Consider the following 14,198-nt stretch of genomic DNA (forward strand, 5'->3'; position numbering starts at 1 on the left):
CCACTGCCCCGGGTTTGCTGTGTGTGTGTGCACGTCACTTGGGTGGGTTAAATGCAGAGCAGGAATTTCGTTGGAGTGAGTTCCCTCCAATGACAAGATATGTCACTTTCCTTTCCTTTCCTTTCCTAAAGCTAGCAGAAAGCTAACAGTAGCAGGTGGGCTCTTTCAGATGGAGCTGCGCTCTGCGTGACTCCCTGGTTGTGGTGAACTCAGCAGACCTCCACCTGCAGAGCAGTCGGAGCACTGAGACAGCTTCAGAGGAGGGTCACGTTCAGGTTCAAGCTACTGTCACTCGTTCGTCCAACTGCTCCAACCACAGCTTTTATTGTTTATAGATAAGATCAGAAATAATCCACAATACAAAACATTTCCTCAACATACACATGAATGCTGCAGTAATACAACAGTGACAGGGGACATTTTACTGCACTACGAGTACTTTTACTCTTCATACTTTAAAAACACAATTGGTTTGATTGGGTTGATGTTGCCTCATCACGAGAAACTGAACTGAGGCCACAGTGAGGACTCACAGTGTGTGTTGACGTCCAGCGAGCAGCAAACCAGTAAGTGGAGGAGCAGGGAGGAGTTTCACTGAACTTCAGTTCTGTTCATCTGTTCACAGGTGAAATGTCAGAACTCACTGGTTGCTGGGAGGTCAGAGGTCGACTCATTCTGATGGTCTGGAGCCCAAACGTGAGCTGGGGTTTTGTCCTGGGTCTCACGCCTCCGTCTTGGTCCGTCTTTCTCCTCTTGGATCCGGGAGTTCCCACCAGAAAGTCTCGCAGCCTCTTCTTTATCTCTGTCAGTTTAGGCCTACTGATGATCACTTCCTGTTCCTCCGCCGTGACCTCTGACCCCTTCTGGTGACCCGTGTGTGGACGTGTGACACACGATTTGCCTCCCTCAGTGTTTCTGCTCTGTGGCTTCAGGACTGAAGGATGAAGCTCTGAACCGAAGGTCTGCACCAACCTGCTGTGAAAACTCCGCTGCAGTTTCTTCAAAGCATCACCGTCCTGGAAACACAAGGTGGAGTGAAAACCAATGAGAGCAGCAGGAGCCGTCGTCCCGTTTGTGAAGTAAAATACCATCAAAATGTGGAGCCGACGTTTCCTCCTCCTGAGCCCCGAGCAGCTCGCTTTCATTTAAACACACAGACTTTCATTGTCGGAGGACAAAGAACCGAACGCCTGCTCCTGGTTACAAACACATTTTATTTTACGCGTTAGTCAGCACGAGCCGCTACAGGGGCGAGCAGCGTTGTCTTCCTGCCCGCTCCTTTCATCCTACCGATTATTTTAATGATCAATCAATCACAATCAATCGATTAGTCTGTAAAATGTCAAAGAGATGATGAAAAAATTCACTTTCAGAAAGTGATGACTTTCCAACAGTCCAAAAGCCAAAAACTCCTCAGAAAAGACAAAGTTTGACTGACACCGTTCACTGATTGATCTCGTGATCAATACTTGGACATTCAGCAAACACGCTCATGGGAATAAACAGAAATAAAATGTTTAAACTTGTTTCGAAAAGCTGGACTGTATCATCATAGAAAGTAAAGAGAGAAAACCTACAGGTGTTTGTACCTGTGAGGCGCCTCTGAACAGACTCCACGCGTCACAGACGAACTCTGAAGCCGACTGGTACGACGGCTGGGCGGCCAGACGCTCCGACAGCAGCTTCAGCTCCGACCACACGGAACCCGGCTGGAACGACAGAACAGTCAGAACAAAGCGTATCAGCGCATCGCCGGTGACGGCGGCGTCACTGTGGGTAAACTGACCTCAGAAAGTCGGCCGCAGCCTTCGACCTTCAGGTGCAGCAGCAGACTCTCACACCTCTGCAACAGACAGAACAGTTTCAAACACACCGACGGCCCACAGAAAACTCGCTGAACACAAGAACGCGGTACAAAACGGCTCCACAGACAAATGGGCAAGGCGCCAATCCTGTTTGACCTCACTTGACCCCTGGATGAAGGAGCAGCCTGCAGGACTCAGAGGAGGACAACAGCCTCCGTCCTTCCAGACTAACTGACCTGAATTTGAGCTTCACCCGACTTGCGAGACTTTTGTGTTCCTCGACTGAAAATCCACATTCACACAACTGGACTGCGTGAATGTGGGTTCTCTGGTTGGTGGAGACACACAGCAGGTGAGAAGAGAAGAGTCTCACTCTTTAAAAGAGCTCCAGTCAGAAGTCAAGCGATGGAGGACGTGATGGAAATGAGACATTTCTGTTTTCTGGATGAATGTGTGGAAGGTTACGGCGTCCTCATCAATCACAGTCACATGACTCATGGACACTAGACAGGAAACTCTGAACACACAGTTGAACCACTGACTGTAAATAAAGATGGCTGACATGAGAGCTCCTCCTGGTGGCTGGCTGCAGTACAGCTCATAAGAGCCAAACTAAAAACTCGAAGTACACGTCAAATAAATTTTTCTCAAAGATGCTTTCAGTCATTTTAGGCAGTTCTTATCACGCTGATGTTTGTTCACGTGTTCATTTTTCCGATCACATTGGTTTTAATTAGTTATGTGATGCTATAAAAAGGGGCTGAAATGTCATGAGTCACAGCTGAGCGCTGCTGCTGATTGGCTGAGATAGGTGTGTGGGCGGGAACTCGATACACAGACTCTGGCTCCAAACGACATCACCAGAGCAAGATGGCAGCACTCGTATCAGGGATATCTGGGCTCAGTTGGTAAAGTGGGAGGAAGTGAACACATCTTCATATGTGAATGAGCTGGAAATCAGAAACCTGTTTATTCACTTCTGTTTGTCTGTATCTGTTTTCACTTCTGAGTCTCAATAAAGTCACTGCACTGTTCCTATCGTGTGTGTGTGGACTCTGACCCTCTGCTCCAGCACACTGAGACAGGGTCTCTGAGGTGTCTGAGGTCGGTCGGTGCTGTAGGGGTCCGAGGGGTCCGACAGGTCCTGACACAGTGAGCAGATCCACTCGGACCTGTAAGACAAAGACGAGCAGTCAGGATTCATCTTCACCAAACAGTTTAGACAAACTTCAGGTCAGCTGGGAATCTCAGTCTCTCAGATCTCAGACAGTTCTTTAAAACGTGCTGCACCTGAACACATCAACAGACTCAGACGACCTAATGACCTCTGACAGGAAGTTCCAGAGAGGAGAAGATCTGAGGGGCCTGAAAGAGAAGACGCGTTCTGAGGGATCCGAAGAGCAGAGGATGGATTCTGAAACGGACCCTGAAACGAGGCGACGTGGGCTCGACACGAGTACAATCAGAAAGCCAAAACCGAACCCCGTGAAAGTTTTCACAGTAAAAGTCGTCCAGGACGGGGATGGCGCATTATGAGCTGCAGGTAGATTTTAATGTGAAACATCTCAGCAGGAAGTGTTGAGTTTCACTGCCTGACTGGAATTAAAATTTGCTTTTCTATGTTTATTTCTCTGCTGGGAAACTGATGAGAATTTCTGATACTTTACAGGCGACTAATCAGGAAAACAAGCAGCAGATTAATCAATCACGAAAGTAGTGTAGTAAAAGTCGTAGAGAAAGTCGTAATTCAGTCGATTTCATTTGTTTTTCAGTGTCCAAAGTAACACAGCAGTTTCACATCGATTTAAATATGTCCGAGACAGCGGACGGTGGAGGGACGCCAGCGTACCCCGAGACCACCTGTAAAGAAAGTCCCGAAACCCAACACAGCGAGCCCTGCTGATTCACATCAGGAGGTTCCTCGCCGAACGGGAGGAACATGAGGCGAGCTTGAAAAGGTCGGTCCGACTGTGTGTCCTCGTGACGGCTGAGACAAACAGGTCCTCACCAGATGTCGGGTCCAACAGGAGGAAGGTGACAGTCTCTGTGGTATCCTCGCCCGCACGCCGAGCACACGATGGAGGCCAACGCTGCCCCACAGGCGGAGCAGCTGACCATCTGCAGCGTCACAGGAGACTCCGGCGATGACGGCGGCTCTGTGAAGTCATCTCCGCTGTCATCAGCGTCGGACTGTAAGCGAGCAGATGATAACATCTGGATTAAACACTCCCATCGAACACCTGCAACACAGAAAACTACGCCTGCGTAAAATGCACCTGTTGCCCCACTGCATGCTGGGAGGCTGCACTCACATGATCAGCACCCGACCAATCATAGGGTGCTGATCATGGTGTTGACCCTCTACCTTTGCTACCTTTATTTCAAAATAAGAGCACGCAGTCAAGAAAACAAACATCTGTAAATGCAACAGGTGAAGTGTCACATGACTCACAGCTGACCTCCTACCTGAGCGTCTTCACTCATCTCTTTCAGGTAAATCTCATCTTCCCCATCACCTGGGACAAGACTAAAGCCAGGGAGGGGGCATCCAGGGCGGGTCGGAGACACAGGCAGCCTGAACAGAGACACTCTGGGCTGCCATTTGCTCAGACTGCAGGCCGGGTGTCCAATCACAGAGCTCGATTCCTCCTCGGGCGCCGACAGCTTCTCAGCTTGTTCGCTTTCTTCAGACACGGTGGACGTGGGTTCGTTCTCTTCCGGTTCCTGCTGCCTCACTGTCACCTGCTCTACATTGTGGTCACAGGCAGAGTCCGCCACCTCCCTCACCACAGCACTCTGCTGCTGCTGCTGCTTCAGAGAGGAGGAAGTGATGTCAGGGCGGGAGGGCAGAGGCCCGCCGGTCGCAGGGGTGTCATCCTTCGGAAGGTGGTGGTTTGGTAAGAACACCGATGTAGTCTGATGGACGTCTGGGACAGGTGAGGCAGTGTCACTAGTGATCTCAGTGTGGGGGAGGAGCCTGCAGGTGGAAGCCGCGTACGTGGATGTGGGCAAAGTGACGGAGGAGGAAGAGGTGTACGACAAAGTGGGAGGAAGCCACAGCTCAGTGGATATGGACTTCAAAGGTGATACGACAGGTCTGTCTGCAACGGGCGAGTCTCTGTGATTGGTCGCACTGGGTTGGGGGAGGGGCTTACAGAAGGGTGCAGAGCAGGTGGTGTGGGTGGAGGAGGAGGAAGGTGGAAGACACAGCTGATTGGACAAAGACTTCTGTGATGTAGAATGACCTGAGCCAGTGCCACTGGTGGTCCCAGTTTGTGAGGACAGCCTGCAGGAGGATGCAGGACGGATGGAGGAGGGAGGAGTGGTGTCGAAGGAGGACGTGGTGACACACATGTTCATACTGCCACAAGTTTTCTTCTGCCACGAAGAGCAGGACGCAGGCTGGCTGAGAACCACGGGAATCATTTGGTACATGGTCTGGTTTATAGTCAGCAGGGTGGTGCTGGCAACGGGGGTGGAGGCCTGGTTCTGAAGAGGAGCGGCCGAAACCAGTGAGGGTTGGACAAGCTGGAGCAGCACAGAGGACGGAGACGGACCTGCTGACTGGGGGAAGCTGACAGGCTGCAGGTTCGAGGTAGAGACACAAAGGACACGAGTGTCTGGAGGCACCTGTCTCGGGTTGGCTCTCAGGCGAGACTGTGTCCTCACAGGATAGGACGGATGTTTGACAGGGTGAGTGGAGACAACTGCAATGGTCGGGGTCGGGACAGCACTGGATTGGATGACACTCAGACAGGAATGACTTGACTGATTGGACGACGGCTTTGATGTAGAAGGGCAGAAGTCTCCGAGAGGAGGGTCAGCGGTTGTGCTGGTTTGGGTGGGGGGTCTGCAGGAGGAGGAGGAGGAGCAGGCGGCTGGATTGTCTTCTTTCTGAGTGGACATTTGTGAGACAGAGAAGGGGATCCACGTAACTTCGAGTGCACCTGGAACCAGAAGCAACAGATGGTTGATCGTCAGACTGACCTTCAACCCAGTAAAAACACGTCAGCAGTAGACTGTCGACTCACCAAAGTTTAAAATGGTCTCCATGTACTTCCTGTCAGTGACGACCCTCAGCTGAGACATCGTCTGAGGAGGAGACAAGTCCTGATCCGCCACAGTCTCCAGCTGGGCCTTGATCTGCAGAAAGGAGACAAGCAGACCGGTGAGACGGGCTGCCGTTGAGTCGGTTCAGCTGTCCGTGTGGTGCTGGTTCAGGCTGTCGGCCAGGTGTGCCGAGCACGTGATCCACCTGCGTTCTGAAGCTCAGCAGAGCCGACAGGTCGCCGCTGCTTTGGGCTTTTCGTGCCGCTTCAGTCACTAACTGCCACCGGTGCTGCAGATCCTTCAGCTTCTGCATCCTCCTCTGAATGCTGTCACACTCCATCTCACACACCTTCTGCTCCCGAACACAAACACACACCTTCGTCACATTACTGCGTGTCAGCAAGACGGCAAGCCTCGACACGCACAGCCGCCACCCGCCGCACGAGGCAGCGGACATCATCACGTGTGCCTTCATGAACACCTCAAACTGCCTGAAGAGTGTGTGAACACGTTACCTCGACCTCTTTCAGAATGTCCACCATCCTGCTTTTCAGGCGCTGGCATATGATGGTGTAAGAGCGCAGCAGCTCCGCCCTCAGCTGAGACTCAGACTCCTTGATGTCCTGCAGCCTGAAACACGACGCACACCAACACACACGTCTGAATCCATCTCAACTTTTCACCTTTCCTCTCTGAAGACACTCAGGAGCTCGTCTCCGCAGTACCTGGTCTCCATGTCCAGCAGACTCTGCCTCACCCTGTCTCTCTGTCCTCTGACCGGCTGAAGCCAGTCCTCCAGCTGCTTCTTCAGGCCGTCCAACACCTCACTAACAAACTGGTACCTGAAAACAGGAGGAGGAGGAGGAGGAGGGGGAGGAAGAGGAGGAGGAGCAGGAGGAGGAGGAGGAGGAGGGGGAGGGGGAGGAGCAGGAGGACGAGGGGGCGGAGGAGGAGGGGGAGGAGCAGGAGGAGGAGGAGGGGGAGGAAGAGGAGGAGGAGCAGGAGGAGGAGGAGGAGGAGGACGAGGGGGCAGAGGAGGAGGGGGAGGAGCAGGAGGAGGAGGGGGAGGAAGAGGAGGAGGAGCAGGAGGAGGAGGAGGAGGAGGACGAGGGGGCAGAGGAGGAGGGGGAGGAGCAGGAGGAGGAGGGGGAGGAAGAGGAGGAGGAGGAGGAGGAGGAGGAGGAGGGGGAGGAAGAGGAGGAGGAGGAGGAGGGGGAGGGGGAGGAGCAGGAGGACGAGGGGACGGAGGAGGAGGGGGAGGAGCAGGAGGAGGAGGAGGAGGAGGAGGAGGGGGAGGAGCAGGAGGACGAGGGGGCGGAGGAGGAGGGGGAGGAGCAGGAGGAGGTGGTGGTGAGAGCCAGGGAGCTCACTGTTCAAGGGCTGCTGTTTGACCACTTAGTGAAAAACAACACCTGAGCACTGGGCGGAGCCTGCGTACCTGTGGTTCATGTGAGCCATGAGCTGACAGTCTCTACAGGTGCGCTGGTTGCAGGTCAAACAGAAGAGTTTAAGCGACTCAGAAGGGTGGAGTCTGCAGAACTGGGTGGGAGGAGTTGAGACGCTTCCTGAAGACAGAAAACAGACTCGAGGTCAGAACCTTCACGGATCCTCAGGTACACAAGTGGACACGTGTACACACACACACACCTGCTGGCAGCTGGTCGAGGATCTGATGTGATCTGGTCACCGTCACTCTGCGGTGAGCCGACACACACGTGTTGCACAGAGCTTCATTACAGTCCACACACCAACATCTGGCTGAGGAGTCGTCACAGCTGCTGCACTGAGGACAGACAGACAGAGAGTCACAGACAGACAGAGGGACAGACAGACTTGTCTTTCCTCATACAGTGTCCTCAGTTAACACCTGGTGATGTTAGCGTCTCACCAGGAAGTCAGAGACGAAAAGCTTTTCACAGAGACATGAAGACAGCACCGTCCCCGCATTCATGTCTCAAATCTCAGGGTCTCAGGGGACCTCTGCCCACAGTCTGTTTACCTGCTGACTGCAGGTGCTCCCTCGCTCTGCTGCGGCGTCCATGCTGAGGGCAGATGTCATGTCCTGGAGGACAGAGACACACTTCCTTTATTTACATTAAAACAACATGTTGCTGCTTCAATGACCAACAAGAAGACCAAACCCAACATCTAATCCAGTGGTGCCCCATAACCAGAGAGCCCACCTGGAGTCGGGGTCTGCTCCGAGGTTTGTGCCTGCCAGCAGTCAGCGGCAACATCCACTCCCCCACCTCCCCAACACCACCTCCATCTCTACTCCCCCACCTCCACAACACCACCTCCATTTCTACTCCCCCACCTCCCCAACACCACCACCCTCTCTACTCCCCCACCTCCCCAACACCACCACCCTCTCTACTCCCCCACATCCTCCTCAACACCACCACCATCTCTACTCCCCCACCTCCTCCTCAACACCACCACCCTCTCTACTCCCCCACCTCTTCTTCCTCTCCCCTCATCAGATCAACATATAATTCATTATTTTCTGTCACTAAGTGTGTGTCCAGTTGTCCTCGTAGTTTTGTGTCTCTCCCTCCCTTTCTTTCTCTCTCTGTATCTTTCTGCAGGTTTCTCTCCATCCAGATCTACATGTTGAACTGCATCCTCTGACAAACCCAGTGACAAACCCAGTGTCTACTGTCAACATCTGCCTGTTGTTCTTCTATGTAGTGATATTAGAACTAACTTAAACAACATATCAGCTAAAAAACAAATACATACAATACACAGTCTTCAGAATTCCAGTTACAACAACCTGTCATGTTTGTCCTTTGTAATGTATGATGTTTACTGCATGTTTCTCTCTCTCTCTCTCTCTTTCATCCTCTCTGTCCTGTCTACCTCTTCTTCTCCTCCTTCACCCAGCCGACTATCAGCAGGATGGTTCTCCCTTGTGAGTCGGGTCCTGCTCAGGGTTTCTTCCTGTTAAAGGGGAGTTTTTCCCTTGTCACTGTCTGCTTGCTCGGGGGTTCAGGCTCTGGGTCTCTGTGAAGCACCTAGAGACAATTTTGATTGTGAAAGGTGCTAAATAAATAAAACTGAATTGAATTGAAAGCCGTGCATGGTCTGGCACCATCATATATCTCTGATCTTATTGAACCATATCAGCCCTCTAAGGTGCTGCGTTCCTTAGATTCACACTTACTGCTAACACCACCAATCTCCAAATGTAATTATGGAGCCAGGGCCTTCAGATATCAAGCTCCTCTTCTGTGGAACCAATTACCAGCCTCAGTTCAGACGGCAGACACCCTCTCTGTGTTTAAGAGTAGACTTAAAACCCTCCTCTTTGACAAAGCCTATAGTTAGGACTGTTCAGGCTCTGCCTGGACCAACCCCTGGTGATGCTGCTATAGGTTTGGACAGCTGGGGGAGATCCTTAGACACCGAGCTTTCAGAGCAGGAGGACTCACTCATCATGTCCCATCACAGTGTTGTGTAGACTCAGAGCAGAGACTCAAAGCCACACTACAATAAATTCTAAGTTTTAGCTGTGTCAAATTGTTCAGGAAAGTCTTCCGTCGAAGTCCAGTAGAATCATCAACAGGAGACAGGATTCTGAGCAGCAAAGACTTTAATGCCGGCATAAAAGGGAAAACCGTTCACAAAGCACACCAGGTACACATGAAGGGTCTCTTCCAAAATGACTGGTGGCTTCACATTATATACCTCAGGGTTTGGACCTTTCCACGCCGATTGTCCATCCCTTTACCACCTTTGTTTGTTTTACACCATTAGGTTTTCTCTTTTCGTCCTGGATCGGGTGGTGACTTTTACACCATTAGGTGGGCTTGCCCTAGGTTTTCTGGGGACTTTCCACTGGCCTTATTTTGTACCTGTTTGTCTTTATTTATTTATTTTATTTGTTTCTTCAGCACAGTTTACACCATTAGTTCTCTTCTCTGGGCTGCCTTCCAGTTTCGGCCTAAGTTTCGGCTGGCACTGGACACTAGACTTTCTGTGCCATTTTTTAAAAATAATTGTTTTATGCAGGATTACAATAAATGTTCTCTTTAAGCTCACAGTCATTATAATGACATTACATTGACAGTGTATGGCTACCATAGACAGCGTTTCACTACCATGAGACAGTTTCATAATTACAGTTTTACCTTCCATAGCTTACAGGCCTTTAACCAGTTGTATCATTTTTAACACAGTTGTATCTTGCTTTTCTTTCAATCTTAATGGAAACATAACATGACTACTTCATGCTATCATATCGCATTGCATACTATAACTTTAGCTCATCACCACTTACATAGAAATTATTCCACAACTGGTGCAGCACTAACTCGTCCTCTCCCCTGGAGCTCTTGTGCTCCATCTTTTCTCAGCACTTCTGGAGCATGTTGCTCCCCGTCTCCTGTCTCCCCCCCCCCCCCCCCCCTCCTCTCCCTCTCTCCTGTCTCCCCTCTCCCCCCTCACCTATCTCTCTCCCCCTCTCCTCTTCTTCCTCTCCCCTCATCAGATCCTCTCCTGTCTCTCCTCTCCCTCTCTCCTATCTCTCTCCCCCCTCTCCTCTCCTGTCTCTCCTCTCCCCCCTCTCCTACCCCCCCTCCTCTCCTCTCCCTCTCTCCTGTCTCTCCTCTCCCTCTCTCCTGTCTCTCCTCTCCCCTCTCTCCTGTCTCTCCTCTCCCTCTCTCTCCCCCTCTCCCCCCTCTCCTCTCCCCCTCTCCTGTCTCTCCTCTCCCTCTCTCCTGTCTCTCCCTCTCTCCTGTCTCTCCCCCTCTCCTGTCTCTCCCTCTCTCCTGTCTCTCCCCCTCTCCTGTCTCTCCTCTCCCTCTCTCCCCCCTCTCCTGTCTCTCCTCTCCCTCTCTCCTGTCTCTCCCCCTCTCCTGTCTCTCCCCCCTCTCCTGTCTCTCCCCCTCTCCTGTCTCTCCCTCTCTCCTGTCTCTCCCCCCCTCCTGTCTCTCCTCTCCCCCTCTCCTGTCTCTCCTCTCTCCTGTCTCTCCCCCTCTCCTGTCTCTCCCCCTCTCCTGTCCCCCCCCCCCCTCCTGTCTCTCCTCTCCCTCTCTCCTGTCTCTCCCTCTCTCCTGTCTCTCCCCCTCTCCTGTCCCCCCCTCTCCCCCCTCTCCTCTCTCTCCCTCCTCTCCCTCCCAGGCGGTCACAGCAGAAGGAGGTCCACACTGAGTCTGGTTCTGCTGACTCAGTGTGGGGTTTTGCACTGGGTCCTGTTTCTCTCTGATTCTCTGCTCTTTGTTTTGTTGAATGTGTTGTTTACACTCCTGTAAAGTGTCTTGAGATAACTCTGTTATGAATTGGCACTTTAAATAAAACTGAATTGAACTGAATTGAATTAAAAACAGTTTGACTGCCGTGTCCCCGGTCTGTATTTGACAGGAGACACTGGAACAGGACTTGTGAATCCACATGAGTTTATCTGCAAATAAACTGAACACACCGGCAGGCTGTGATATTTACTTACTGCGACACTTCTTATCCGTTTCATGTTCTTTAAACTCTTCTGCCAAAAACCTCCTGTCGTCTTCCTCTGTCCTTCGTCTGGGTCGCATTTTGTCCAGTTCTCTCCCAGTATCTGAACCCCACCACACCCACCCGAGACGGCAATAAAAGCTGATGGGATCCTCTTACCGGTTTTGAGCTCACCGTCGGTGTCCTCGCACACTCCGTCCCGCCAGACGAAGAATGTTCTTTAAAAGTTTTCCAGGCTGATCTTGTCTTCTGTCATGTGACCCGATCGTTTAAATGAGCTTCGTGGGCGCTTCGCTCACGGACCAAAAACTACATTTTGATGTTATGAACACTGGAACACCACTGAAGACAAACACAACAAAAGAGCAACGCTGCTTCAGCTGCACCACCTTCTTCTTCTTCAGCTGCACCACCTTCTCCTTCTTCTTCTTCTTCGATTGGCAGTTGCCACACCAGTGCTGCCCCCTATCGGACCGACATCTGTGGCAGTGGAGAGGACTGTGAGCAAACTCAGGTCCGTCATGTCCCTCACCCTCCGCACAGCACCTTAAACAGGCTGAGCAGCACAGCACAGGACTGTTTCACTCTTGTATTCTAGAATTGTTTTTTTTTTTTTTGTATATTATATATTTTTATTCTTCTTTATACTCTTTATTTTAGTACTTGATACTTAAACAACTTTTTTTTGCATCTAACACAAACATCAAACATAGCTGGTTTAGAAGCTGTACTACAGTCAGCCACCAGGGGGCGATGTAGATGTGTTGGCTTCACTTTGAGGCAGCTGACTAGCGTCAGCCATCTTTGTTCACAGTTGCTGCAACCCGCAAACCCACCACTAAACGCAGGGTTTTATGGCTGGAGTTGGTTGAAATTGAGCTCATTTTGAAATGTTTAGCATAGGACTACAATTAATGATTATTTTCATTCTACTTTAATCTGCTGATGAGTTTCCAGCAGCCATCAACTCCTCCTAACAAATAATTCACTGGACTCACTTTGTCTGCTCATTATATCAAAAGTGGTGACAAATTTAATCACGAGGAGAGCATAAAAATTCAACAACATCTGAGTTGAGATGATCAGAAGATTTACTGTGAAAGGAACTGGACTCTCTGACAGTGGTGTCTGAGAGGAGGATACTGGACTTTCCCTCTCACCCTCTCCACAATGTGCTGATCGGCTACAGGAGCTCGTTCAGCCACAGACTCTGACTCCCATGATGCACCACAGAGCGACACAGGAAATCATTCCTGCCTGTCGCCATCAAACTGTTAAACTCAGCAATGTGACGGACACATTCACTGTATATATACAATGTACATATTGGCTTTTTACACATGCACATACCTGTATTTTACATTTTCTTAAAAATTTGAATACAGTTTTTTGTAAATACCTGTACTTTGAGATTTTAGTTGTTGTTTATCCTATTTTTTATACTCTGCACTTTTCTCCTTTCTTGGTCGGGAATACTGCATGTGCAATGTCTGTAAGAACAAGAATTTCCCTCCAGGGATTAATAAAGGAATTCTGATTCTGATTCTGATTCTGAAAACTGAATGTGAAGTGAACAAATAAAGATGGAACATTAAAGATGGAAATGACTACATTTAATAAAGAAAAGGTATTTTGACTTTTGTGAAGCTTTATTTTTGCTCTGTTTTAAATTCTAGAAAATATCACAGTTTTTCTTTGAACTCCGATGGATCCGTTCAAGCCTGTTTGTGTAGGACCAAACCAAATAACAAAGATGCTAATTAAACCGAGAATCAATATGCATACAATTGGTTGAAAAATAAAGAATCTTAACAAATTAGTCATAATTCAAATAAGTTTTTGTAATTATTTACCCGAATTTATTTTATTGTGTATTTTAAGAATAGATCCTGTATTTGTGGTATCTTGTTGACTAATTTCTCAGTTTTTGGAGCAAAAAAGTATTTTTAAATTTTGCTTTTTATATTTTGATGTCATTGACCAGTTTCTTGGTCTATTAAATGATTCCAGTCATTGATTAATTCAATCATTTATTAAAATTTTTATCTTCTCTTGAGTCATCTTTGGTCCTCCGCATCTTCAGGCTCCAACAGGCTCACGCAGGTTCAGCCGTTTGAATATCATCAGTGAAACTCTTCCTCTGTTGGGTCTGCGCTTCTTCTTGTCTGACTCTCATCCTACAGCGCCCCCTGTGGTCAGCACAGAGAAATCAGACAGGTGTGGTGCTTCCTGGCTCAGGTGTGTCGGGGATGCAGGTGGGCTCAGGTGGACCCCAGGCTTCACTGCAGCAGGCAGCCGCACTTGATGTTCTTCTCCTTGTGTGTGGCGCCAAACAGCTGGACAGCCTGTTTGTTGATCAGAGTCCAGAAGTTCTCGAAGGAGATGTTCTGACCGCTCTGAACGCCCATCTGCTGCAGAACCTGACCCAGACCTTCTTCATTCTCCACAATCTACACTCAGGAAACAGGCAGTGAGCACAGTTAACAGTATAAAACACACGGCCATGTGGTGTTTAAAGCTGCTCTGTAAACTACGGCTTCGACTCTGAGCTCCGTGATGATTAGTGCACCATCAGAACACCTACCGAGGCGACTGGGGTTCATCACTGGACAGAGTGAAGTGTGTTGTGATTGGAGGATGAGCTGTGATGTCATTGCCTGTACCTTAGCAAATCCAGGGAGCTGATTGGAGACCATAGCCTGGAACTGGGTGGTGTTCATGGTCGGCCCGTTATCTGCAGCTTTATGAAACTCTGTGACCAGCGTGTTGATGGCCAGCTCCAAATCTGAGTACTGACAAAGCAGCAAAAGGGAAGCTTTATGATCAATAATCAATGATCTGTTGCAAAGGAGCAAAGTGCGTTTTAATTACAAATCCTGTGAATTT

The 14,198-nt window shown here is 49.9% G+C and overlaps 1 protein-coding gene across 4 annotated transcripts; it reads right to left on the reverse strand.

Annotated features, from left to right (window-relative positions):
* Positions 1-299: 299 nt before the first annotated feature.
* On the reverse strand, positions 300-11,770 carry trim33l (tripartite motif containing 33, like). 4 transcript variants are annotated; one of them, XM_046400163.1, is made up of 14 exons: positions 11,472-11,770; positions 7,855-7,917; positions 7,503-7,633; positions 7,294-7,420; positions 6,581-6,697; positions 6,371-6,485; positions 6,061-6,207; positions 5,837-5,948; positions 4,272-5,752; positions 3,814-3,995; positions 2,866-2,977; positions 1,787-1,843; positions 1,578-1,709; positions 300-1,016 (listed from the first exon to the last, which is right to left on the reverse strand). In XM_046400163.1, exons 4-14 carry the CDS (start codon positions 7,311-7,313, stop codon positions 612-614), a joined length of 2,880 nt encoding a protein of 959 aa, XP_046256119.1. In that variant the 5' UTR covers positions 7,314-7,420; positions 7,503-7,633; positions 7,855-7,917; positions 11,472-11,770; the 3' UTR covers positions 300-611. The 4 variants fall into 4 exon arrangements, with proteins under 4 accessions (XP_046256119.1, XP_046256118.1, XP_046256117.1 ...); XM_046400162.1 differs by having other exon boundaries at positions 7,503-7,638; positions 11,472-11,769; XM_046400161.1 differs by lacking the exon at positions 11,472-11,770 and adding an exon at positions 11,305-11,458 and having other exon boundaries at positions 1,590-1,709; positions 7,503-7,638.
* Positions 11,771-14,198: the final 2,428 nt, after the last annotated feature.

Source organism: Scatophagus argus, chromosome 9 (assembly GCF_020382885.2).
Source record: "Scatophagus argus isolate fScaArg1 chromosome 9, fScaArg1.pri, whole genome shotgun sequence".
NCBI classification, from domain to species: domain Eukaryota; kingdom Metazoa; phylum Chordata; class Actinopteri; family Scatophagidae; genus Scatophagus; species Scatophagus argus.